This window comes from Panthera onca, chromosome E2 (assembly GCF_046562875.1).
Source record: "Panthera onca isolate mPanOnc1 chromosome E2, mPanOnc1 haplotype 2, whole genome shotgun sequence".
NCBI lineage: Eukaryota > Metazoa > Chordata > Mammalia > Carnivora > Felidae > Panthera > Panthera onca.
Window position 1 is genome coordinate 28496875 of NC_138353.1, and position 27926 is coordinate 28524800.

The 27926-nt window shown below is 40.9% G+C and overlaps 1 protein-coding gene across 7 annotated transcripts in view; it reads left to right on the forward strand.

The window, feature by feature from the left end:
• CYLD (CYLD lysine 63 deubiquitinase) overlaps window positions 1-27422 on the forward strand; it is a 69277-nt gene extending 41855 nt beyond the window's left edge. For all 7 annotated transcript variants that reach the window (XM_078438636.2, XM_078438635.2, XM_060650788.3 and 4 more), the window contains 11 exons: window positions 4232-4611; window positions 5499-5664; window positions 7046-7187; window positions 8450-8572; window positions 11562-11653; window positions 12536-12602; window positions 17375-17507; window positions 18692-18800; window positions 20285-20403; window positions 20680-20896; window positions 22177-27422. In XM_078438636.2, coding sequence (XP_078294762.1) covers window positions 4232-4611; window positions 5499-5664; window positions 7046-7187; window positions 8450-8572; window positions 11562-11653; window positions 12536-12602; window positions 17375-17507; window positions 18692-18800; window positions 20285-20403; window positions 20680-20896; window positions 22177-22361 — 1733 coding nt within the window. In that variant the 3' untranslated portion in view covers window positions 22362-27422. The remainder of the gene's footprint in view (window positions 1-4231; window positions 4612-5498; window positions 5665-7045; window positions 7188-8449; window positions 8573-11561; window positions 11654-12535; window positions 12603-17374; window positions 17508-18691; window positions 18801-20284; window positions 20404-20679; window positions 20897-22176) is intronic.
• Window positions 27423-27926: the final 504 nt, after the last annotated feature.

Genomic DNA, 27926 nt, shown 5'->3' on the forward strand with positions numbered 1-27926 from the left:
CAGGGCCTCATCAATCCCCAGGACTTCTTCCTAGCCACAGAGCAGGAATCTTCCTTAAATGATGCCTCCCCAGGAGATTGTCTCTTGATAGACTGCTTTTGTTAAGGTCTGGCCCTTTTGTTAACAGTTGTTAGCTCTCTCAAAAACCTTGGGAGTGCCCAAACAACAAGGGTCTTACTGGCAGCGTCTTAGGGTGAGTCACAGCCCTGCTGGCTTCTGCATGTGCATGGCCCATCCAGAGTGGTTAGGGCACAGCCCGGCTCTCTCACGCTGTTGTTCCTCGTAGCCTCGTGAATGCTTTTCCTACGAGCTTGTTTCTTTCTAGGGAACGGAAACTGGTACAAGCTGGGGTTTGTCATAATCTAGGTAACATTGATTCTTCAGGTTTATGCTATAATTGTATCCTTAGACAGTTTCTGTGGTGTAAGAGAATATTTTTAACTTCTTGATTCTAGTCTAACATTGTATAATAAGTTTATATAAGAATATTGATCCTAAGTGGGATATGTAAAGTGATGAAATCTACGTGGAGTAGGCCTTCATCCTTAAATTAGAAAATAGAAGTGATTTCAGTGTGAAAGAATATTTCTTTTCTATCATTAATTTCACTTGTACATTTAAAAAGCTTTTTTTTCAGGGCATCTGGGTGGCTCAGTCGGTTAACTATCCGACTTTGGTCAGGTCACGATCTCGCAGTTTGTGGGTTCGAGCCCCGCATCAGGCTCTGTGCTGACAGCTCAGAGCCTGGCGCCCACCACTTTGGATTTGGTGTCTCCCTCTCTCTGCCCCTCCCCCACTTGTGCTCTGTCTGTCCATCTCTCAAAAAACAAACATTTAAAAAAATAAATAGAGGGGCGCCTGGGTGGCTCAGTCAGTTAAGCCGCCAACTTCAGCTCAGGTCATGATCTCGCGGTCTGTGGGTTCGAGCCCCGCGTTGGGCTCTGTGCTGACAGCTCAGAGCCTGGAGCCTGTTTCAGATTCTGTGTCTCCCTCTCTCTGACCCTCCCCCATTCATGCTCTGTCTCTCTCTGCCTCAAAAATAAATAAATGTTAAAAAAAATTTTTTTTTAAAATAAACAGAAAGCTTTTTTTCTATAACATTTGATTTATGCATTCAGTTTTTTCTTAAAACAAATATCGAGTCTTTTCTTGTGTTAGTGGCTATACCAAATGCTATGGATTCAACCACAAATCCACATGAAAAACCATAACAAAATTCCTGTTCTATGGAGCTGGTTGGTATTCTGGTTGGTATGACACATAGTGAACATTTAGAAAGACAAGGTAATCATCAATTGTGACATGTGCAGTGAAGGAAATGAGCAAGGCATGACAGCAGCTGGTGGGGAGCCAGCCACCATGGAGTGTTTTGGAAAAGTCTCTTTGAGGAAAGGGTATTTGGGTTTGAGGTCTGGATGATGTGAATGAACCTGTCAGAGAAAGAGCTTGGGAAGAACATTCTAGGCAGAAGAGATAGTAAAGGCAAAGGCCTGAGGTGAGAAAGAGCATTCGAGGAACAAGTAGTAGGCCAGAGGGGCTGCAGCATGGGAAGCAAGGAGAATAGGTGTGTACAGTGAGTTCGGATAGGTGGGTGGGAGCTAGGTCATCCAGGACCTTGCAGGTCTCAGTGAGCAATTTAGTTGCCTGTTATAAGAATGCTGGAAAGCCACTGAAAGTTTTTAAATAGGGGAATGATATAAGATCATGTAAGATCTTTAAATTTTAAAAAGATCGCTCTTAGAGTTGTGTGGTGAATAGTTTGGCCAAGAAGGGGGACAGACCAGGAAAGAGACTGGTTACAGGGCAAAAGATGATGCCCTGTGGCTTAGATTAGGGAGATGATAGGGGTGAAGGGAAGAGGATGAATTTGAAATATATTTTGGAAACAGACCCAAATACTTGATGGGTTTGGCTTTTGGGCTGGAGGGGTTGAGGGTTTGAGAAAGAAAAGAATGACTTTTAAAAGTCCTATATTAAATATCATTACTAAAGAATCTTAAATGGATAAGGTATAAAGAACAATGAGAAAAGACGTACATTGAACACCCATGTAGTCACTACTCACTGTAAGAAAAACATGATCATTGCCCTTGAAATTCCTTGGTGCCTCTTCCTAGAGCCCTCTTTTCACGCTCTCCTCTGAGCTTCCATCATCTTTAATATATTCTCCTGGTTTTCATGATAACTTTCTAAGTTTGTGTATCTAAACAGTATAGTGTTAGTTTCGCATGTTTCTGAGTTTTATACAAACGAATCAGCCTGTGTGTATGCTATGTAGTTTCCCCCTCAATATTATGTTCCAAGATGCACCACAGTGGTTTATGTGATTATAATTTTTGTTTTCATTGCTGTATAGCATTCCACTCCATTTCATTCCATTGCTGCAAAACATATAAATATACCACAGTATTCGTCCCCATTCGACCATTGGTGGACATTTGAATTGTGTTTATTTTCCTGCTATGATTAACAGCTTAGCTGTTAACCTTCTTACACATGTTGAGGCTATATAACCAGGAATGGAATTATTGGGTCATGTGATATGCACATCTTTCCTTTACTAAATCATGCCACGCTGTTCCCAGAGTAGTTATACCAGTTGACGCTTCCGTCAGCATTTTGGGAGGGTATCGTTTTTCCTCATTCTTACCAACAGTTAATATGCTAAAAACTTTAACTTTTGAAATAGCATCTCACATTGCTTGTGACTTTCTTTTATCTACTTTATTGTGAGGGCAAGAATCTTTTCATTGATTCGTTGGTGGTTTGGGTATCTTCTTCTGAATTGCCTTTTTAAGCCTTTTGTCGATTTCTTCTTAGTTGTGGTTTTTTTTTGGGGGGGTCTTTTTTATATTGGTTTATAGACCTTTATCAAATTTGAATCCTTTGTCAAATATATGTATTTTAAGTGTTTTCTCCTGTTTGGCTGATATTTTCATTCTTGCTATGATGCCTTTTAATAAGTAGCTCAGTTTCATTGTGATCATATTTGTCAGTCTTTTTCTTTGTGATTTGTATACTTATGTTCAAGAAATTTCTCTCTGCTGTAAAATCATGAAGAACATTCTTCTGTATTGTCTTCCAGAAGTTTATGGTCTTGCCTTTCACATTTGTCTTTAAGCTACCTGGAAATGATTTTCGTGTAGAATATATTCAGTACAAGTCCAATTTAATTTTTTTTTTTAATGTACGGGTAATTGATGATCTCAATATTATTTATTGAGAAATTCATTCTTTCCCCACTTATCTGCAGTGCCTGGCTGGCAACTGTAATAGTTCTTTTAAGAAAATAACTTTTGGTTTTGCTTCTCTTTTTATGTGTTTGTTTTCTCTTAAATTATTTTCTGCTTTTGTATTTATTCTGGCTTTGATCCTCTTTAGTGTACATTTGTTTTCTCTTCCATTAATTTCTGTTTTGTGTTTATTCTTTCCTTGTGACTGACTTTTTGGGCAGTTAATCTGTTCTTTTAACTTCCTAAGTTGTATTCTGAGTTCATTGCTATTCTTTTTTTTCCCTGAAATAAACTATTCAGTTTATAAATTTCTTTTGTAAATACTGTGTTAACTGTGTTCCACGAGTGTTTGTTGCTTTTTTCTTTTTCTCTTTTTTCTTTATTTTAAAAATTTACATAGTCATTTCTTTTTTAATCCTTTAGCTATTTAAGAAGCATCTTTTGGGGTGCCTGGCTGGCTCAGTCTGTTAAGCATCAGACTATTGGTCTCCACTGAGGTCATGATCTCGCGGTTTGTGGGATCTGGTCCTGTGTTTAGCTCTGCGCTGGCAATGTGGAGCCTGCTTGGGATTCTCTCTCTCTCCCTCTCTTTCTGCCCCTGCCCTGCTCTTGTGTGTGCATGCTCTCTCTCTCTCTCTCTCTCAAAATAAATAAATAAACTTGAAAAAAAAAAGCATCTTTCTAAATTTTTGGTATTTTTTTTGGTACCGTTTTCTAGACAAAGAATAGAACCTGTTTAATACTAACCAATAATGGATTTTTTTTCTTTTTTTTTAGTTTGAGCCATTGGGTGCCATTTACCTAGGTAGAAAAATTTGGAGGTGGGAAGAGAATGTGGAACACTGTTTTGGAGAGATTAAGTGTGCAGTGCTTACAAGAATCCTACTAGAGTCAAATGGGCACTTAACACTAGTCGTGTATATTGATTTTCTTTAGAGATGTGGGCATTTTTAATACTCTCGAATATGTTTCTCTAAATAAGAACACTTTTTTTATAGTTGCTGAAGACCCCGCAAAGTCGCTTACAGAGATATCTCCAGACTTTGGACATGCTTCACCACCACTGCAACCTCCTTCCATGAACTCATTATCTACCGAGAACAGATTTCACTCTTTACCATTCAGTCTGACCAAGATGCCCAATGCCAATGGAAGCATTGGCCACAGCCCGCTTTCTCTGTCAGTTCAGTCCGTAATGGGAGAGCTAAACAATGCCCCTGTCCAGGAGAGTCCACCCTTGGCCATGGCTTCTGGGAACTCCCATGGTCTGGAAGTGGGCTCACTGGCTGAAGTTAAAGAGAATCCTCCTTTCTATGGGGTAATTCGTTGGATCGGTCAGCCACCAGGACTCAACGAAGTGCTAGCTGGACTGGAACTGGTAATTGAATTTGACTTAAACATTGCAGCTCTTCTCTCTCTGGAGTTTTGTGCAGTTTTTTCCCACTTATGCTTTTTTTGTGTCCAAATGTTCTATTCGTCAAAAAAGCCGTCACTAGAGAAAAATTTTATTACTGTGTTGCCTGGCTTCTTTGGCACCCATGAAGCATCCGGTCCGTTTGTTCCTGATGTCAGTTGATCTGTGTTCAAGGAATGAAAATAGATTTTTAGGCTAATGTGTTTAGACTCATTATATTAAGCAACATAGAGTAAGGAAAGCAAATCTGTTATCAGCTTTCTTTTTCTTCCTCAGTCTCCCTCCCCGACTCAGTTCTAATATTTATATCATACATTGTAAGATTAATTGCCATTTTTAGAGATTTTTTGAGATCTTAGTAGAGGGAAAGGTTTTCCGTTTGGAGATTAGGAAAGCATATTGTTTGGCATTTCACGATCTGGAGAGGATACTTTGAGTACCCCTAGCTTTTATTTATAAGATGTAAAATACTAAAAATTTAAATGTTTGCATGCTAGTGAATGCTACTTTGGGGGAGGTTGTTAAAATAAACAGCCTCCGCCCCTTAGTTCCAGTACATGTGGAGTTGATGTGGGGAAGTCACACCTTTTAACCAGGGAAGGTCTAAGCATACATTCTGGAAGGAAACGCAGTGAGGACTTCATGCTGGAGTCAGGAATTTCTTAAATGATCAGTTGTGGGCAGAAGCTCTGCTTAGCCCACCCTTTTCCTGATGGAGTTCTCGGGACAGGATTCCGTGATGACGGAATTCTGAGAAAGGGTGAACCAGAAACCAATTGTAGAAACCATAATGCTGCGTATGCTGTGCCGCACGGTGCAGAATAACGTATATCGAAGCATTTCTTTTTCAGGAAGATGAATGTGCGGGCTGTACAGACGGAACCTTTAGGGGCACACGGTACTTCACTTGTGCCCTGAAGAAGGCGCTGTTTGTTAAGCTGAAGAGCTGCAGGCCCGACTCGAGATTTGCATCCCTGCAGCCAGTTTCCAATCAGATCGAACGCTGTAACTCGCTGGGTATTTGATGCCTTTCATTTCCTTACAAATCTGCAATAACTCTGGTTCTGATCTCAGGCCATTTTGCAGTAGGCCACAGTGACAGCGTTTCAATATATTTCTGGCCAACGTTCATCAGGCTTGTAAATCAGTTAAAATTGCTGCTTGGTGTCTAAGAGAGTGACAATGGTCCCAAGAGGGGACTTTTGAAAAAAGTATTAGTCAGGAAAACAGTTTTCTCTTCCTGTTGGTTTCTGGCATTTAATTAAAAAAAAAAAAATTTTTTTTTAATGTTTATTTATTTTTGAGAGAAAGAGAGAGTACAAGCAGGGGAGGGGTCGAGAGAGAGGGAAACACAGAATCGAAGCAGGGTTCAGGCTCTGAGCCGTCAGCACAAAGCCGGATGCAGGGCTCGAACTATGCTCTGCGAGATCATGACCTGAGCCGAAGTCAGACACTTAACCGATAGAGCCACCCACGCGCCCCTGCCGGCATTTAATTTTTAAAAACACAGAGGTAGAAATTGAAATGTGGCCTTCTTTTGGCCCTGACTACCTTCCCGATGTATCATAAAAGTATATCAATAACCATATCTGATTAAGAAGGTCAGCATTATTATATGAAGCAGTTTTAGATTGATTGATAAAGGACAGATCCCCTTCATCACTTGTAATGGGTGACAGTTTCTTGATGTTCTCCCTTTCCAGTTTTGGGTAATGGTCGTGAAGCATCTTGAGGGTTAAGTGACTATCAGTAGGAAAGCCATCTTTATGAAGAACATTTTTCCTTACAGTTAAAGTACATTTTTTTCCAAAACTTTGGAAATTTTTGTTTTCTGACTTGAAGACGAAGCATCTCAGACCAATAAAATATTTGGGGAACAAAATATTTTACTTGGCACATGTTGTTTATACACTACTGAGTACTCTAAGGTGTTTTTTAAATGGTGGAGGAAGTGGGGCGCCTGGGTGGCTCAGTCGGTTAAGTGTCCGGCTTCGGCTCAGGTCGTGATCTCGCGGTTTGTGGGTTCGAGCCCCGCGTCGGGCTCTGTGCTGACAGCTTGGAACCTGGAGCCTGCTTCGGATTCTGTGTCTCCCTCTCTCTCTCCGCCCCACCCTCACTCGCACTCTGTCTCTCTCTCTCTCTCTCAAAAATAAATAAACATTAAAAAAAACTAAAAAAATTTAAGCGGTGGAAGAAGTGAGATTGAAAATGAACAACACCATTGTCACTGGCCACGCTGAAGAACCATGAAACCAAACCCACCTTTAACTTAGTTTTAAGTTGGGAAACAGATTTTGCCTCACGATACAAAAATGTATCTTAAAACGAAGAAGTCTATCAGAGTACATGGTGTGGTAGTCGAAAAGGATGCTTTTCATTTTCATTTTTATGTTGGCAGCATTCGGAGGCTACTTGAGTGAAGTAGTGGAAGAAAATACCCCACCCAAAATGGAAAAAGAAGGTTTAGAGATAATGATTGGAAAGAAGAAGGGTATCCAGGGTCATTACAATTCGTGTTACTTAGACTCAACCTTATTCTGGTAAGTTTAAAATTAGCACGGAGACACGTGTGCACGTGCGTGTGCGTGAGAGGAGCCGCTAACTGCCTCTGAGTAAAGAAACTGGGTGGCTGGGGAACAGGGAAAAAGGGAGGTTTACATTTCACTGTATACCCTTGGAAGCTACTGAACATCGTCTCAGGGTGCTTGTATTAACAAATTAATATAAAAGTAATGTGGCGAATGATCAGTAAGAACGATAGTGTTATAGGTGGGACAGATATTCTGAGGGTGTCTGGGAAACCGTGTAACTGAAGACAGTAAGTACAGTATCTTTGTCACGTATCAAACAACATGACTTGATAAGTCATTGGCTGCTTATGTGTTTGCGTAAGGAGGAAGTGTTTGCTTCCTTCGCTAGGTGGAGGCAATCGTAAGGCAGCTTTATGTTAAAGAATTACTTTCAGTAGAAGCACAGATGCCCTCGTATACGTAGTTGATTCCAAAGTCCAACGACTTAACGCGACAAGAATTTTTACGCTGAGATCGAACCACGTACGTTGCCAGTTTAGTTGAGCATAAGTGGCCAGGTCTATACAGCCACATTGTAAGAATTAGGAAGTTAATTGGGGTGTTAACATTTTAAAAGTGGGAAGAAGAATCAACACGGTGGGCTATTGGGCAGGATACTGTCCGTCTCTTCAGTGTGTGGACAAAACAAGCCTTACGGAATTGATGCAGTCCTTTTTAGATTTTGTGATACAAATTTTGTATCAGCCAAATTTCCGTTTTCTTTGGTCCCAGCAAGTCACTGCTGTTAGTCGCTCACAAGTGATTTTGGCATTCAAAGAAATTTATATTTCTGCAAAGGGCTGCAGGGAGAGAGTAGTGTGATATCTAGTGTAGGTTGTCATTGTATGTGTGCGTGCCTTGAGAAGTAGTTCCCGACTTCCTCCTCTGTTGGGTGTCGACTTTGACTCAGATTTGTAGGCCCCTTTTCAGCTTTTGCAAAGAAGTTCTCTTAATATTCTTGAGGCCTATTTTTATCCTTTAACACGGTCAGTCTATATTGTGCTTTCTCAAGATTGGTGTTTTTAACATGGAAGGATCTCTAGCCCCTGTTGATTGAACCACAGGAACCTTAGCAGGTGTCTTTGGTACCTGTGTTAACGAAAAGCACGAATTTGTAAGGTTCCTTGTTCTCCAGACTTGGTTGTTTTTTCTCTCGTTACATTCTTTTTAGTATCTGTGTCCCCAAACGTAACGTGTACAGAATAAGGAAAACTATTCCTTTTATTTTACAGCTTGTTTGCTTTTAGTTCTGTCCTGGACACTGTGCTACTTAGACCTAAAGAAAAGAATGATGTAGAATATTATAGTGAAACGCAAGAGCTACTGAGGACGGAAATTGTGAATCCTCTGAGAATGTAAGCAGAAGACCCAGAATTGTTTTGCCTTTCGATGGTGTCCAGTGCTCTGTTGTTTGGTACAATAAGTAATTCACACCTGCTTTCATTTATTAGGGGATGGGTGGAAATTCGTTCTCTCGATAAAGCATTTACAGTTTTTTAAAACCTTTACTGTCTTATTTAATTTCTCCCATCTGGTCACGGTGTAGCACATAGTGTTTGCCATTAAATGATGAAAGCATTTTGGTACAGTATAGTACAATTTAGTAATTGCAGTAGGTTCGAAAAGCTGATAAGAAGTACTTGTCTTCTGCTCTAGCTTATTCCAGCCGTGTGCCTAACAGTACACCCTCTGGTCTAATTCGCATGTCTGGCTTCTTAAACTTAATTTTATCTGGGAAAAAAAGGAGCAAGGGAAATTTTTATTTAATTTTTTATTTTATTTTAGAGAGAGAGAGAGAGGCAGGGCTTGAGCAGGGGAGAGGGGCAGAGAGGGAGAGAGAGAATCGGCGTGGAGCCTGACATGGGGCTTGGTTCCATGACCCTGATCCTGACCTGAGCCAAAATCAGCAGTCAGACGCTCAAGTGACGGCCAGATGCCCCATAGAAAATTTTAATTTATAGAATATCTAGTGTTGAATACTCTTGTGTTGGAAACAGATGAGGTGTATTTTATTAACACATTTCTTGGTTAAAGGAATCCACTTAGGCCTCCCTGTACATCGCTTAAAAAAATGATGTTTTGGGGCGCCTGGGTGGCTCGGTCGGTTAAGCGTCCAACTTCGGCTCAGGTCATGATCTCGCGGTCCGTGAGTTCGAGCCCCGCGTCGGGCTCTGTGCTGACAGCTCAGAGCCTGGGGTCTGTTTCAGATTCTATGTCTCCCTCTCTCTGACCCTCCCCCATTCATGCTCTGTCTCTCTCTGTCTCAAAAAAAATCAATAAACGTTAAAAAAAAAAATTAAAAAAAAAATGATGTTTTTGGTCATTTCCTAGTTTGTGAATTATAAATATGTCTTTGGTCACTGAAAACAATTTGTAATGATACAAGCACAAGTAATAAGACATTAAGTAAAGACTTTTCATAAATGGTGGTAGCAGGGATACATGATAATGCCACATTATAAAATTTATGAAGTTAGGGCCATACATTATAAAAGACATCTGTTCACTCAGGAATATAGAGAGCCACCTATGGAATTTAAAGTCCATATTAAGATGAATTTTTAAGTCTTGTGGCACATTTTTATTGTTTAACAATTAAAATTTAAAAGAGTTTGAGGGGTGCATGGGTGGCTCAGTCACTTAAGTGTCTGACCCTTGAGTTTGGCTCAGGTCATGATCTCACGGTTCGTGGGTTTGAGCCCCACATTGGTCTCTGAGCTGGCAGCATGGAGCCTGCTTATGATTCTCTTCCCTCTCCCTCTCTCATGCTCACTTGCTCTCTCTCTCAAATAAATAAAACTTAAAGAATTGTTTGATACAAGATTTTGATGAAAAAATGCAAAATATTGAACTATAAAGAGCATTCAGAATGGCCTACTATGTAACATGGCAAAGAAAGTAAATTATAAGGGAATAAATTTCTCTACTTCTGTCTTTTTTTTTCTTTACATTCTGTAATGGTGAAAATAACTGTTTTTTTTTTTTTTACCCTTTAAGATAATTATGAGGCTTGATTTTTACATCAGTTATTTTATCTTATGCAAATTTTTAAATATACCCTCTGTTTCTTCCCCCAAGTAATTGATAATGGAACAAGACAGATCAAATCCAAAACTCTGAGTCATGTTACCACTTCCTTCCTTCCGTCCCAGACACCCTAAGTCCATCAATAGACATTACTTGGATACTGTTGTCCGTCCAGTTGAGAATCATGATTAACCAGACTCTGTCGCCCTGTCCACAGCAAGGACCTTGTTGTGATCGAGATTCCCTGTGTCTGCAGTGTTCGTACCTTTATTATAGCTGACTGGTTTTATTTGGAACTGAAACCCCTGCTTTCTCTATTTCAAGCTTCTCAAAGGCAGAGATCCTTTTTTTCCACCTTACTCTTTTCGTATTCCCAGAGGCTGACAGGTTAGATTACTGTGTAAGTGGTGGGTGCCCAGTATATGTTGGTTGCAAAGGGTTAATGAGTGAGTGAAGAATCAACATACAAAATGGATATAAGATTAGCTAGTCCCCATTTTTCTCGTTAAACATGTGGTGGCCTCTGAGGTTTCTTCTGAAGGCGTTTTTAGCATAGAATTTTGTCAGGGATTATCCTGAATGTATTAAATGTGTCCTGTATTCAGACAAAGATGAGAGAAAACGTCATGCACTCATGCACGTGATGACCGGCTTGATGGCACACCTTCAATAGTTTCTTATCAGTGCCCTTTGCCATTCCCTTTGGTGGATTTTTTGTCCTTTAGTATTAAAAGGACTCTCTCTTTAAGTTGCTTTTTAAAGTAAATGCTTTGCTTTCTTAAGCAAATAGTATTAAAAGATCAGTCTTGGACAGGGGGCAGCGCCTGGATGGCTCAGTCTGACTTCAGCTCAGGTCATGATCTCACAATTCATGGGTTCAAGCCCCGCATAAGGCTCTGTGCTGACAGCTCAGCGACTGGAGCCTGCTTCGGATTCTGTGTCACCCTCTCTCTCCACCCCTCCCCCACTCATGCTCGCTCACTCTCTCTCTCTCTCTCTCCCTCTCAAATAAATAAACATTAAAAAAATTAAAAAAATAATCAATAAAAGACCAATCATTGTACTTTAAAAATGCTTTTTCTATATTAGTATATGACAGCTATTTTTAAGGCGTAGTAGTTAGTGTCTGGGATAATTCTGATGCTAGATTTTTAACTTGCAAGCGTCAAGAAGTAGCCTGTAATTGTGATTTTCAAAATAATTGTCTAGCCTATTAATTTATGTATGACATGTTGGGATTATAGAAGAATGTGATTATCAAAAGTGCTATACTAATTTAATGTATATGCCAGTACTAATTGTTTGTTATCCACGTAGATACGGATATGTGTGTGCAACAAAGATTATGAAACTGAGGAAAATACTTGAAAAAGTTGAGGCTGCATCAGGATTTACCTCGGAAGAAAAAGGTGACTCTTAATTTATAGGATATGCATTCAAAATAACTTGAAAGCATATGCTAAATTATTGGTGGAAATGTGTGTCTCTGTAGCTTTGGGGGTTTTATTTTTAAACTAGAAATTCCTTTCCATGTGATGTGCGTTTTTTAAAAAGTTTTTACCTAAATTCCAGTTAGTTAACATACAGTGTAATATTAGTTTCTCTGGGCTGTGCAGTTTTGTCCCCTTTTTGTAAAATGCTTTACCTCTTCTAAAAGTGAGTGATACGTGGGAAGCTGTCTAGTTGCAGGACCTTAAGGGAAGAAATGGTTTTTTCTTTCCTTCCAGTGTGATATTTGGCATTGTTTCCCTTTCTGTGCTGAAGGGTTGCATTGGGTCTGTCCCCAGTTTTCCAGGTAGCTTTTCTTGTTATAAAGGGAGTCAAAAAATGGCTAACTGGAATGAAGCTTATGGTCAGAGACCATATTTTAATCTATTCTGAGCTAATGGATTTGCTCAGAGATTCAGCTCCTGACTGTGAACATGTAAGCAGCACACTGTCACCAGCTGTCATGTTAAGAGACTTGATAATTCGTTAACTCACAGGAAAAAAACAAAGTTACATTTCCAGTTTTATTCTACTTACCCCCTCAGGAGAAATTAAGGTGATCTCATTATACATGAATTATTATACCTTTTCATATGCAGTAAAGTTATAACAAAATTAGACTGTCGTACTTTATCATAATTATTTAAATACCCTTTATATTTTTCATAGGCAGGAAAACTTGAGAACTGTGCTTTTAGTTAAAACAAATTGATTATGAAAATGAAGTCAGAATAAGAATATAACTATTATGAAAGAATAATTTAAAAATTTTGTCTGTGACTTGAGTTTTTATTTTCTTCTAGATCCTGAAGAGTTCTTGAATATCCTGTTTCATCATATTTTAAGGGTAGAACCATTGTTAAAAATAAGGTAACTTTTAAATTATTACGGAAGCATTGGAAAAAATAGACAGTCTTCATTTTCTCCGCTGTCATTCCATAGAAATGATTTCTTTAGTGATTACATAATATTGTATTTGTTTAGGAATCTTAATATGCTAGGTTCCTACAATGCAAATTAATTTAACTATTTAATTAATTTGATCATTGTCCTCGCCATAGTATCATACTTAACTGGAAGAATGAATCCAGCATAAATTTGTGCTTTTAATTTTAACCCTAGTAATATTGCAAATCATTTTCTTATAAATCTGAACGTATCTTATAATTTAATCAATGAAAGGTTCTAAGGGACATTAAAGATTCTAAGAGAATCTTATTCTCCCATCCAAGTACTAACCAGCCCCGACCCTGCTTAGCTTCCGAGATAAGACGAGATCGGGCGCGTTCAGGGTGGTACGTCCGTAGACAAGAGAGAATCTTATTCTAACCCAATGAGATACCACGAGAATATGGTTTTGACTATCCATCACTCAGAGAATTAATTTAGCCTCATAGTAGCTCTCTTGTTCCCTGTTTTGTAACTTACCTTTTTTTCTCCTCTGTCTTGAATGACAGTCTTGAATCTGATGCACCCAGGTTCTTAGTGAGATATTCTAAATGGATGAACTTTGTGGATGGTTTAATGTTCACAGTCTACATGCTGGACCCTTTTACAGTGTAGCTTGGGTTTCTCTGTTGAAAATCTTGCTCATTGGGGCGCCTGGGTGGCTCAGTCGGTTGAGTATCCGACTTCAGCTCAGGTCATGATCTCACTGTTAGTGAGTTTGAGACCCATGTTGGGCTCACCGAAGCCTAGAGCCCGTTTGATCCTCTGTCCTGCCCCTCTCTCTGCCCTTCCCCTGCTCATGCTCTCCCTCTCAAAAATGAATAAACATTTCAAAAAAAAAAAAAAAAGTCTTGCTGATTTACTATTTACTTCCCTAAGAGCTAATCACAGACAAATACTCTTACTTATCTTTGGGTCCTAAGTGATGTTGTTTGATGCTAGTGTTGAATTGATGGATGAGAAGGAAGGGAAGGAGGACAATACCACAGTTACAGTTTGATATTGTTTTGGAAGTTCTAACTAATGAAATAAGACATGATACATAAACGTCAAGAATACATATTTGTTAATCTATTCAAAGGTGGTAATAGCTATATGAACACCTAGAAAATCCTAGAGAATTGTTCAGAAACTGCTAGAATTGACAAAAGACCTTGTAATTTGACCATGTAGAGAGTAATCATGGCGAAATCAATAGCACTTCAATATGTCTTCTAGCAAATATGAAAAAGGGACACTTTCATACTTCATAAAAGTACAAAATGCCGAGAAATCAATTTTATTGAGATGGGTTTTTTAAAACCCATCACAGAGCTAAAAGGTGATTTGATTAATTAGGGAAAAAAGATTGTATTCCAGGTAAAAATATTAAATTACTTAAAGATGTTAATTTTTGTAGAATCACTTGCACATAAGCAAGATCTTAACTTTTTTTTTTGAACTCAGTGAAGTGACTTTAGAGTTCTTTACAGGATGAAATGGGTGAAAACATTGAAGTTTGAAGGTTTTTTAAAAAAGAGTTCTATTAAAAGCTCTAAGGCAAAGCAATAGACATTAAACAGTGTGATACTATATAAAAGTAGAAATGTGGATCAACAGACCTGAATAGAAAGCTCAAAAATAGAATTTCAGTATAAGTCAGCTTTCAAACACAAATGAGGAAAGAAAGCTGTGTTTGATACATGATATAGGAAATCTAACAGGCAATTTGGGAGAAAAAAGTCACTTTTTCTTCTTGAAGAAATAAATTTCAGATGATCAAAACAGTTTTTTTTTTTTTTTTTTTTTTGGTAGCCTAACACACCCTAGGTATGTAATAGACTCTGGTAATAACCTAGGATGAAGACAGCTATGATTCTCAGGGGGTAAGGAGGGCCAGACACATGTAGGAGTGCATCTCAGTGCTTGAAGGTCTTGTGCAGTTTGAAGAGGGCTCTGGAAAGTTCTGACACCCCTTGAAGGGGTCACTGTTCCCCTTCCCCTTCAGCAGCCTCTTCATGTGGAGAATCACTGGTTTAAAGATCATAAGAAGATATAAAAAGATGCTTTAAATGTTAGCCCTTCTTTTCCAAGTGTCATTCTTCACCTGTGTACCCCTTTCTGGTGGGGAGTCAGCTGATGTAACAAATAAGGGGAGGAGTACTGTAAAATCTGAAATAGTGGAACAGTCTGAGAGGCTGCATGGTAGTCTTAGAGGACTGAAGTGGCAAAGGACTTAGCTACCCAGGGGGATAAATGCGGATTTGATAACCAACATAATCAAATAAACAAAAATAGAATTCCCAGAAATAGAGCTTTAAAAATGTCTATCTCCACATATATACTTTATGGCCGGGAGGGGGGTACGTCACTGAATGCAGTATGTACAGCTGAAGAAAGAATTGCTCATTTGGAAGATCAATCTGAAGAAAGTACCTGGAATGTAGCCCAAAGGGAAAAGAAGTTGGCAAACGAGAGAGGATAAAAGACATGGAAGACAGATGCTTAGTGCAGTTCTAGAAGGAGACGTGAGAGAGAATGGGGAAGAAGAAATAGTTTGATAGTTACTAACTGAAGGTTTTCCAGAACTGGGGGCAGACTTAAGTTCTAAGGAGAAAGATGCACAGAATTCCTGAGCTAGAAGAGCCAGGACTGAATTGTCTAACTCAGTGACTTATCACAGGATGTACTGTAGTAAGTCCAAGCTGAATTTAGAATAAAGGAGTAGTATGCAAGAAACAAGGATGAGTCAAGGTCGTAAATGTGGGTAAACTAAGCCTTCATACTCAAAAAAAACAATGGTAATGATAGTAGGGGTAATGGTGACTCATTCTGTGTGGGGTGTTAAAGAGAAGGTGAACCTAAAATCATAGCCACCAACGAGAGGATAGGGCACGGAGGTGAAGCGTGCCAAGAAAACTAATGGAATCAAATCGGCAACAAGAAGCGAAGATACAGGACAATTGTCAGGTTGTGTTACCGAGTACTTCTCATTATAGAACATGGTCTGGGTATTCTTATTACACAGATATATTCTATTCCACAGTGCAAGATAACCCAGAACCTGTAAAGAATTTTAGTGGCTACCCATTAAGGTCTGTGTTGTGAAGGTAGACAGACCGATATCCTACAATTCCACGAATGTTTTTATCTTCTCCGTCGATGTCTGTTTTATTCTAAGGCTATTGTAACCTTTGTACCCTTCTGCTTCTAGATTTTCTTAGTGGAAAACAAGCAATCTAAATTTGCAGTGTTGTACAATAACACCAGCTTTCTTGTCATTCTTGTATTTGTGTGTCTTAATGACCAGCTAATTACTCTAGGGTTTTAGCCTTCTAAAACTACAGTAATGAGACTTGAGTGCTTGCTGGTTTTTTTTTTTTTTTTTTCCCTTTCCCAGCCTCCACCCAGGCTCCTAATCCTTCTGCTTCAATATCACAAAGCTGTTGGTCTTACAGAGTCACTTCTGGCTCTCTTCTCTCAATGTGGGTTCCCATCAACCACGATTCTCCTTCCTTGTCACCGTTACTATTTCGAGTTCTCACGACTACTGACCTCTGCTGCTTTATGCTTTCTTAGTTTCCTGTCTTATTTTTTTTCCTGTTCCCTGTAAAATTTTTTTATGCTTTTGGCTTTCACAGAAAAATGCTGGTCTCCTACAGTCATCAACAACCAATTAAAATACCGATAACAGCATAACCTTCAGGTTTTTTGATTATCATTTGTGTTTATTTGTGGTGGGTTCTCATGAATCTCCTGGATTTGTTAACAAATAAGTTTTGTTTATTTCAGGTGTAAGTTGCTTTGGAAAACTGAGGGTTTCTGAAGGTTTGTCTCTGAATAGCTGTTTCATTATGAAAACCATGTTAGTAATTTTCTATAAAAACTTGAAATCTAGCTATAAGTAGGCTAATTCTGTACCCAGAAATTCTGCTGAAAAGATAAATCATACACTTAAAGATAATTAATCCTTTTGGTAGAGTTCGTTTTAAAGGCTAATGGCATTCTCTAGTAAAATATGTAAAAGCAAAATGTTTAATATAATGGTAACACTGTGATTGGCGCATGGAAGGAGCTTACTTGGCCTTTGTTGAATAAATGAGCGACCATCTAAAGAGACAGCATGCTTTCGTGGAAGGAATGATAAGTGGTTGGTAGGGCACCTGGTTGCCACACGTAGTGCTGCTTTAAGTTGCCGGGAAGCAATGATTATTTTTCCCTAGATCTCCAGGCCTTCATTTCAGAAATGAAAAGTTTGGTCTAGAAGGACTTCAAGGGTCTGCCCCATTCAGATATATAAGAGTTTGTTTTCCTGTTTCAAGCATTAAATGCAGTTTAACTTTTAAACACTCAGTCAACAGTTTAATGGATTGTCGATTAAAAATGATTTTTAGATGTGGACAGATACATTGAAACCAAGTTAGCTTCTGGTTATTAGTGTTCATACAGTGCTTCTTTGACTGCAGATGGTATTCCCTTATTTTTCTGCTGATCACTGCGGGACTTTTGAATATGAAAACTGAAATAAGAACTCACTTTTAAGGTTTTATGCAAAGTACACTTAATCTAAATTACTGTCTTTCACCTGGTGTTCCGCCTACCCAGGATTACACCTGCAACCTCATACGTTCTCTGTCCTCAAATGCTGCTGGGACAGCTTCACATTCTCATTTAAGCATTTTGTAAATAAATGGTTTTTTCCTGTGTGTTTTTAGATCAGCAGGTCAAAAAGTGCAAGATTGTTACTTCTATCAAATTTTCATGGAAAAAAATGAGAAAGTTGGAGTGCCTACAATTCAGCAATTGTTAGAATGGTCTTTTATCAACAGTAACCTGAAGTTTGCAGAGGTTAGTGATGATTGTATTTTATGTGACAGTCCTTGGTATTTTTAAGACTACTACTAGATTCGATAACTGTTAATCTTGCCCCATTGAGAACACACAAACGGTTAGCAAAACACAAATTAAAAAAAAAAAAAGTTCAGAGTTTCAGTTGTGTCCTTGTAGAAAACGTCTTAGAATTAAGATTGAACTTTTTGGATTTGTGGTGCCAAAGAAAATATAAAACTAATTTGTAACTTGAAAACTTTTAAGTAGTATTTAAAGCAAAGGGAAGACTTACGATTTTTTAAAAATTGTCATTCATTTTACCCAGCTTAATATTTAACGTAAACATATCAGCCAAGTATATCAAAAAAGAATGTTTACTTTTCCTTCAACAAGAGACAAATTCACTTATATTGGTCAATGTTAATGAACAAGTGATAGAAATTATTTTTCTTCTGCTGTTTACTGAATATCTTCATGATCTTAGTAGTACATGCTTGTGGTTCACTTTTATTGTATTTGTTTCTGAAAGAATGTTCTGGTAAAGCTTTGAACAGTTACAGTTATCTGTTGAAATACAAGGAATGGTGTCCTTTGGTGACAACAGCTTCTTTATTTTACTTGTCAAAACAAGCTTGCTTGCTTGCTTTCTCTTTCTCTCTCTCTCTCTCTCTCTCTCTCTCTCTTTCTTTCTTTCTTTCTAGGTTTATTTATTTTTGAGACAGAGAGACAGAGCCTGAGTGAGGGAGGGGCAGAGAGAGAGGGAGACACAGAATCCGAAGCAGGCTCCAGGCCCTGAGATGTCAGCATAGAGCCCGACGCGGGGCTCAAACTCACGAACCGGGAGATCATGACCTGAGCCGAAGTCGGATGCTGAGACACCCAGGCGCCCCTCAAAACAAGTTTTCTAAAACGTTGATTTTAAATATAAACCCACAGTAGAATGTTAGATTGTCATCTTACTCTTAGTGACCCAGGGTTGTGGAACTGCCTGACCTCTGGGTGTCCGTGGAAGGGATCCTGAAAATATGCAGCTCATTGGTGCCCTGCCCTGACGCTCCACTTTCAGGCTCGGATCCCGTTCGCAGGCCATCGATGTCATGGCGGCACCACACCCTGGGGTGCCAGCCATGGCTGCTTCAGTTTCATAGGGAACATTTTTTTTCAGCACTTTGATTCTAAAAATATATATATCTTGTTTTTAGGCACCATCATGTCTCATTATTCAGATGCCTCGATTTGGAAAAGACTTTAAACTGTTTAAAAAAATTTTTCCTTCCCTGGAATTAAATATAACTGATTTACTTGAAGACAGTAAGTATAAGATTTTTTGTTTGTTTTTCAAAAAAATTTTTTAACGTTTATTTTTGAGAGAGAGAGAAAGCACTCGCGCATGCATGAGCAAGTGAGGGAGGGGCAGAGAGAGAGAGGGAGATACAGAATCCGAAGCAGGTTCCAGGCTCTGAGCTGTCCGCACAGAGCCTGATGTGGGGCTGGAACCCACAGACTGCGAGATGAAGACCTGGGCCAAAGTCGGACGCTTAACTGACTGAACCACCCAGGGACCCCAGTTTTGTTTGTTTTTCAGAAATAGGCCAGTCTCACTAATTATGAGTAAGAGTCTTACAGGACGCAGTTCTTCTGAAAGGCAATTCAGTATCTTAAGAGCCTGGAAATATTAAGCTAGTACTTTCGGTCCTAGATATTCTGAGAAAATAATCAGAGACGGAAGTAAATATTCTCTATGCAAATGTATTTATTGTCACACGATTAAGAAATCAGAAACAATAGGAGAGGAGAGTAGTTAAATGAATTTTCGTGACTCTGTACAATGGAGTACTGCCATTATAATTCATGTTTGTGAAGACCAGAATGTAAGAAGGTGGTTATGATGTAAAGCTAAGTGAAAAGGTAAGTATGTTGATACTTCCTATAAGAGGAGACACGCACACGCACGCTCACACACGGTTTATGTAAATATGGAGGTATAAGTCAGTCATCGGAGAAAACTCACAGTAGTGTGGACAGTGGTTGCCTCTTGCTAACTGAAATTGTAGATGCTTATAGTTTTCTTTTTGTACTTTGCTGTATCTTTGAATTTTCATCAGTAGGCATTTTTTAATCATGTGAAAACACCCTAGAATATACTATTTTTAAGTTTTTAAAACATTTATTTATTTATTTATTTTGAGAGAGTGTGAGCAGGGGAGGGGTAGAGAGAGAGGAGAGAAAGAACCCCAAGCAGGCTCCACACTGTCAGCACAGAGCCCGACATGGGGCTTAATCCCACGAAGCGTGAGATCATGACCTGAGCTGAAACCAAGAGTTGGACACTTAACTGACTGAGCCACCTAGGTGCCCCTGCACTCACTTGAGGGGCGCCTGGATGGCTCAGTTGGTTGAGCATCTGACTTCAGCTCAGGTCATGATCTCACGGTTTATGAGTTCGAGCCCCGCGTCAGGCTCTATGCTGATGGCTCAGAACCTGGAGCCAGCTTCGGATTCTGTGTCTCCTTCTCTCTCTGTCCCTCCCCGACTTGTGCTCTGTCTCTATCAAAAATAAATAAATGTAATAAAACAAATTTTTTTTAAATAAAAAATGGTCACTTGATCAGAGAAAATGTCTTTAAAGATATCCTGTGTCCAAGGAAATACAGTAACATTTATGGGGACCGGGAAGGACAGACCTGTTTGAATCTAAGTCCTTAATAAAGCTTAAACTTTTCCTTTTAACCCTTTTAATGGGAGAATACGTGTTTAAAGGCCCCCTGACCCCTCTCTCGCCCCTACCGCTTTAGCCCCCAGGCAGTGCCGGATCTGCGGGGGGCTCGCCATGTACGAGTGTAGAGAGTGTTATGATGATCCCGACATCTCAGCCGGAAACATCAAGCAGTTTTGTAAAACCTGCAACACCCAAGTAAGTGTGACTTCACTCAATGGATGTTCTCTTCTGAAATCGGAGATTATTGGAAGTTGGAAACATGTCAGGTTTTTGGAAAGTTTTCAGAGTCCTTATTAACTTGAATTCATAATCCAGTGGGATTGTTTACGTGTCTTCTGTTTACTTGGTGGACTTTTTACAAGTACTCGGTTGCTGTTTGCAGGGGTGGATTCAGTTAGGGTGAGTGGAGCCCCGTCGCCGGCAATACTGAGTCCGGCCCGTGAGCGACATTCCCTTCCTGTTCCGTTTCAGGTCCACCTTCATCCCAAGAGACTGAACCATAAATATAACCCAGTGTCACTTCCCAAAGATTTACCCGACTGGGACTGGAGGCACGGCTGCATCCCCTGCCAGAAGATGGAACTGTTTGCTGTTCTCTGCATAGAAACAAGCCACTATGTTGCTTTTGTGAAGTACGGGAAGGACGACTCTGCCTGGCTCTTCTTTGACAGCATGGCCGATCGAGATGGTAGCTGAAATACCTTTCTTCTCCCTGTGGCCCTTTTCTCCTTTGCGCTGGCATAGTTCGTGGTGGGTCGTCTGTGCTGAGTAGTAGAAGAGTGTGTGCGAAAAGCCTTCGAGAAGTATCTTGGGGACACAGGCTGACAGTCTCGAAATGCATAGACAGCATTACTAAACTAAGGAATAATATCGTTGTGATATTTTGACACACAGGTGATTTTTGTAAAAAGAATCCTAGAATTCTCATTTTAGGGCTGAGAGGTTTTACTTTCGGCTTTGTCTTCTTTTACTTTCGCGCTCCTCCCATTTTCTGTTCAAGCCATGGTCACCGTTTATCGGGCGCCCATGTGCCGAGCTCTCTGGGAAGCACACTGAGTCTCCCACAAAATCCCTGCAGATGGGGATCACTCCTCTTTCTCTGTTGTTGAGGCTGAAGCTAAGGTGCCTAAGGTCACATAGTTTGTATTTAACGCCGTCTTTCTGACCTCGGTGCTTATGTTTTTTATACTGAACTACGTTGTCCTCTAAATGACAAAGCAAAGACTAGAATAAATGTCTTCTTTGGAAAAATCAGCCTATTCTGCAGGTAACGTGTTTCTTCCCCAAATGGGGAGCATGCTACCCCTTCTAGGCCCTTCTCTGGGATGCGTAGGCATTATTTAACAGATGCGTTAACGAGCCCACGTACAGTACCAGGGGCTCTACTGTAACTGACAAGCATCCCGATGTGAGACGTTGGGAAAGGCCATTGGGAGGGTAGGCCGGGAGAGGCTTTCGGGGGGCGCCTAGCACCACACCCCCCGGCGTTCTCATTCACTCTAATGACGTGTGAAGCAAAAGGTTTAAAATTTTTGGAAGTGCAATAGTATTCATTTTGCTAGATCTGCTCTAAACTGGATGATCGCATGGTGAGACGTGTGGGGGTGCTTCTGTCTGGGAAGGGACAGGGATGCGAGGAGGTGGATGCGTGCTTACGTGCACGCGGCACTGTTCCCTAACTGAATACAGACAAACCTACAAAGCGGGTTTAGAACTTTGCTCAGGATCTGCCTCCTTTTACCAGCTTTATTCTGTTGGCCCCAGAATCCTCTCCAAGCCCAAGAAATGAGAACCGTCAAGAGTTAAAAAGAGGCTTTAGCGTTTAAAAATCAGGAGTGAAACCAGGTCCTTCTGATCTGGAAAGTTAGCTTCCCTAAATTTAGAATTGTAAAATTGCTTTGGTAGGTCAGGACAGCAGAAGGTTTAGAACTTTACTGCCCTAAATAGAGCTCTTCCTCTTTTCCGTAGGTGGTCAGAATGGCTTCAACATTCCTCAGGTTACCCCATGCCCGGAAGTAGGAGAGTACTTGAAAATGTCTCCGGAAGACCTACACTCCTTGGACTCCAGAAGAATCCAAGGCTGTGCGCGAAGACTTCTCTGTGATGCGTACATGTGCATGTACCAGAGTCCAACAATGAGTCTGTACAAATAAGTGGGGTCATCTGGGCAGGGGTGGAAACTGAATGCAAGGCTTTAGTGTTGCATTTTACCTGAGCTGGCAGTCTTGTTCAGCATCCATTGCCGGCAATGGATGCCTTTGTGGTGATGATCCTTCAGAAAAGGATTCCCGTGTTTAAAAAACAAATTGCTTTTGTGTTACTGAAGTATTTAATAAGAAGCCTTTTGCACTCTAGAAAGTATGTTTGTGTTGGTTTTTTAAGAAGTCTAAATGAAGTTATTAATCCCTGAAGCTTTAAGTTAAGTGCATTGATCATATGATATTTTTGGAAGCATAAAATTTTAATTGTGACAGTTTAAAACCTCTTTTAGTCCATTGAGAATGTAAATAAATGTGTCTTCTTTATGGACCAAGGATATGAAATCATTTTTCCTTTTAGCTAACGGTTGCCTTGAGGAAGAAATATTTTGGTTTTATTAAGTGTCTGCTTTCAATCCAGTTATTAAAATCGTACTGAGTTTGATTTGTTAATTCTTTCCTGTATACTGCTGGTTTCTGCATGTCAGCAATCTGCCGAGTTTCTGTGTTTCTGCAGTAGTGGTCGGAAAAATACTTAAATTCCATTCATGGTGTTGTTTTCTATTTGTTCTGCTTTTGAGATAGATCTAAGTGATCTTGTCATAAAACGTCTATTTTTGATGTAATTTTCCTGGGGATTAGACTGCACAGCAACTGAAGCTCTTCATTCATAGTTGTAACTGTCAGCTAAGAGGTTTTGGGGTTCTTTGTTTTTTGGTTTTTTGTTTTGTTTTTTTGGGGGGGGGTTGTTAAGGAACTCTATTTTATGGAACCGGGCACAATGCATTTTATTAAAGGATTGGGGTGATAAATATATTTCTACACAAATATATGGTCCATCAGAAAATAAATTTGAATATAGACTACTCATTAAAACCTCCCTGAAGAGATGTGTTGTCTGTGTAAACCTCTCCTGTTGTAAGACCGTCCAGAACTTCAGTGAGCTCAGCCAGTCTGCTCACTAAATGCGGTTTGATTGCGCAGGAGATAATGGCAGTTACGATATTTTATGGAAATGTTGGCAGCAGCTTTATCCTCCTTCTGATTGCGTAGAAAATGGATGTTTTCTCAGCTAATGTCCACAGTGTATGTCTAGACCCCAAGTGGATGTCGTAGACTAGAACCACAGATTATAAATGTTAGTGCTGTGGAATGTGCTATGGTCTGTGTTTTCTTCGAGTGTCGTTTTGTGGCGTTGTTGTCCTTCTGGAAAGACTTCCTAACCATGCAGAAAGACAGAAAAGTTGTCATGTGTATATAACATATGACTTTATAAAACATTTAACGTCAAAACAAAGTGGAAAGCATCTTTATAAACCCTGCAATTACTTCTTTTTTTTTTTTTTAAAGTCTCGTTTAGCTTTGGTTCTATCATTCCATTTTGCTAATATTCATTAGCTTTATAAATTGTAGTAAGGTACAAAAACTCATTTTGTAAGTTTTTTCATTTTTGAAATGAAAAAGTACATACATTTTGCATGCGGTTTTGCTAAATGCTTGGGTGGGGTGGGGAGGTGGCTACTGAATCAGGGGTTTGGGGGTGAGGAGCCCAGACTGTGGGGCTGTCTCTGCCCCTGCCCCCCCCCGCCTCGGGTACTAAGGGAAGGGCCTGGGGTGACGATGTCTGAGGCTCTGATCTTCTGTAAGTCCAGTCACCCGTTAGTAAATAGGTGTTGAGTGAATAAATGGATGAATGAGCGTATCAATGTGATTTTTGAAAAAATTATTTGGAGGAATGACTAGGAATATCTACCTAGGCAAGATGAATTGAACAGTTAAAAAAGAAGAGAAAGTTCCTTGTCCGTAAAAATTAAAATGCAAGTTCAAGAAGGTATGTCCTGCCCAGCCTCTTGTGGTGGAAGACTTGAAGAAGAGCCGTCCGGGGCTCCCCATCTCCCTCCACCCCCCACCCCGTATGGAGGCTCTTTCCAGGGGGCAGGGCCACATCTGTCAGTTATCTCTAAGGACATTTCCTTCAGGTAGACCCGTACGTCTGTTTAGTGTTGCCTGGGGCAGGAGGCACTCGGGATGCCAGGGCCGGCCGTAGTGCTCCGTGTGGAGGGCTGGGCTCTCCCCCTGGTCCTGGACGGTCCCTCTGGGCGGCCCCTCCTTGTCCCTGCCCCGGCACAGCTGCATGGGAAGTGGGCGCCATCAGGGCTGGGCTGTGTGGTACCAGTGGTTCATGCATCTGCGGATTTATTTACATTTTAGCCCTAGATGTTCTCTAACATGTTCCCGTTGGCTTTTAAAATGCGTTGGTGATCTCATTTTCCTTATCATATCCAAAATCAAGATGGCAATATAGTAGAATTATTTATAACATGGTTTGTGATTCATAGCTACAAATAGAAAATATGACAAGTCCTGGTCCCCCACCTCCAACTAAATTCACACTTGTAAGAGTGTGTGTGTGTGTGTGTGTGTGTGTGTGTGTGTGTGTGTATTACCCCCAATATATATGTATACATTTGGGGGGAGACAGGGAGAGAGGAACCCTGTTGTGATGTAGAGGCTAAATGTATTTCGTCCCTCCCAGTCAGCTTTATAAAGGAGTTATAGTTTGACTCCGTCCGGGAAGAATGTTTTGTAAGACTGAGAAAACACACTGAAAACCAAGAGAAACAGTAACAAAATTCAGCAACATATAGTTGTTACAATTGCTGAGGATTACCTCCTTAGAATAGTTTAGGATCTTTATGATTCACGTTTGCCAAATGTTATAGGTAAATGGCTTCTTTCTATCCCTTGGATCCATTTATTTTTTCACCTAACATAATTCAGGAACAAGGGGAAGACAGAGTAATTCATCTTATGCAGCTTGTATTGTCATTCAAAGTCCCGTTGTTTGAACTTGGCGTCTTCATACGTTCAGGCTTCACTCCCCTCCTCTAGCTGGATATCCAGCTAGATAATTCTGCACCTGCTTGGGTGATGGCAGACAGAGATGTGAGCCACTGGACATTTAGGACTGTGTCGGAAGGAATAGGAGACGTGGTCCTTGCCTTGAAACAGCCTAACGCCTACTTCTGACAACAGGATCCCTACAGATGTTGGTGACATGTGAGGGCGACAGGTCTCGGGGAAAGCGCTGGGACACAAACAGCAACAGAAAAACTAACGGACTGGGGGACAAGAGACCTGGTTCCACCCTTTTCTCTGGCCCTTGCTCTGTTAGCCTGAGAGGACTTCTTGACCTCTTTAGACCTTAGTGTCCTCTGTATAACAAGGGCGTTGGAATATCGAATTTCATGGGGAAAAAAATACAAACTTCTAGGTCCCGGGCATGCCCGCTGGGTCTGACTCTTCATGCGTGGAGCCTAGGAAATTTGTTAGTAAAAGACCCCGCGAGGGGAGCCTGACCGCTGGCCAGATTTGAAAACGACTGAGCTAAAAGGTCTCAAAATTATCTTTTCTTTTTGCGATTGTGCGGTCATGTAATGTTATCACAGTAATTACAGAAATGGGGGCAGTTGGATGTTTGTCACATTGTTTGTCTGGGTTTACATTTGAATTTACGTAAGAAATGCATTTTAGTATACATATACCTCAACCCCCTGTTTCCTAGAGGCTTTAGCGGTCTTTGGAGCACACACAGATCTTCAGAGGATGTCCGATGTTATTTGCCTGAACACTTGTCTTCCATTTTATTTCTTTAGGGGGAAACCGAGGCTCGCTCTGGGTACCAAAGAAACGGGAAAAACAAAACTGTGGCATGAAAGTAAAGAAAAGAATCGTTTCTCACTATCTGCTACTTTAGGATGCAACTTTTAACATTTATATGCGAAGACTTTCCTCTGGGCTAATGGGGCCCCTTATCATGAAGCCAAAAATGTCCTTGTTAAAGTAGGTGGAGTGTGATGCTTAATGTTAAATAGAAGTCCTCCTTCTCTGGCAGTGAGTGATGTTAGCCACGCACCCACGACCCCCCTTCAGCGAGAGGAACGCTTGGACCCCCCGAGGCGGGTGGGGCGTGTGGAGGAGGAGAGCGTGTGAACGTGGAAGCCAGTGCACAGAGGGGAGGTGGGGGAGGACAGAAGGTCAACCCCTTCCCGCATGGGGGTGCACAGGGCTCACGGAAGACAGAGCTCCTGTGCGCCTCCTGGGGCGGGGACAGGTTGCTCACCGCTCAGAGAGACCAGGGCTGTAGAGAGCGAGGCTGCCTGCGAGGAGCGGACGCTGCACCAGTCTGTTCTGCTTCCAGAAGTTTCACCGGAGGGAAAAAGAGGAAAGGGGGCCCTTCGTCTTATTCTACATGCTGGGGCAGCTGCAGGGTGTCTCCGGAGTCAGAAAGCAGTGGTCAACAGCCAACCAGCACCGGACCCAAGGGTAGTGGGGACGCGGGGAAGGGGGTGCTCCCTCCCGACCGCAGTAGGGCTGGCGTTTGCAGGCCACTCCAGAGCCCGCGTGGTTTCCGGACCTTCGGTCTTGGCCGTCTTCGTTTGACCACACGGTATGTTAGTCTCCCTGTCACTAGGTCAGGGGAAGGGCCAGTTAGGGAGGAGGGCTGTCCTTCCAAGCACCCCAGGCCTCACATCTCTCTTGCACGTTTAAGTACTGTCTGCTTTTGCTTGGTACTTTTTCTGGAGAGAGGAGGTGGGGGACTTGACCGTCACTGGTTCCGTTTTGTAAAATGGCCCGCAGTACCGTTGAGTTTTAACTCCAGAGAGTCTTAGTGTCCTGTCACAAGCATTTTTTTCTTTTTTAAGCCCGTTTGGAACTTCCCAGGGAAGTCGAGGTTATTCGTAAATGGGTGTAAAGGAGCACATTTGTACCGCATTTCGCATATCTGGTGTCTTGTTCAACCATTGTTTTTTTCTTTTTGGCTTGAAGAATATGCCGTATTTATGAAGACATTTCTTTAAAAATAACACCACATAAACTATCCCTTTACGATCAGATTGCTCTGATTTAGCCTTAATTTTGTTAAACTTTTTAGAGATGAATGAAGTGCTCTGCTGTGGAAAGAAATGTACTATATACTATTTCTGTATCATTAAAACTAAATTTTTATGGTTCCTTTTCCTTGATTTCTTTGGGGAAGGGTTTCAGGTTACGGGACAGCGGGGGTTGAGCACAACCTCTTAACGTTGTTGCGGGTGCCAGGATGGAAGGTTCCTTTGGGGGAAGAGCTCTCCCTGGGAGCGCACACCCTTGTCCGGCCTCTGGCCTCGTTAGACTGCTTTGGAAAACCTGTCAGACTTCCCCTGCTCTGGGCGACGGACCTACGGTCTCTGGGTTACCTCATGGCAGCATGGCGCCCTGTCGTTTCTTGGAGTAACTGGGCATTTCCAAGCTCTGGTCCCGATTAAAGCTCAGTTCTAAACCACTCCAGTGAGAGGTTGCCCTCCTGCGCTTCCTCACCTCTAAACAAGGGCACAAGGCTGTTGAGAAGAATCGTGGGTCCCTGTCCCCCACAGCCACAAGGAGGTGGTTACATGCTTTACTCTTCTGTGTAATCCAGAGAAGGGATTATATGCTACCACACGATGGACCCTTTTATCCACTCTTAGGTACTGATGA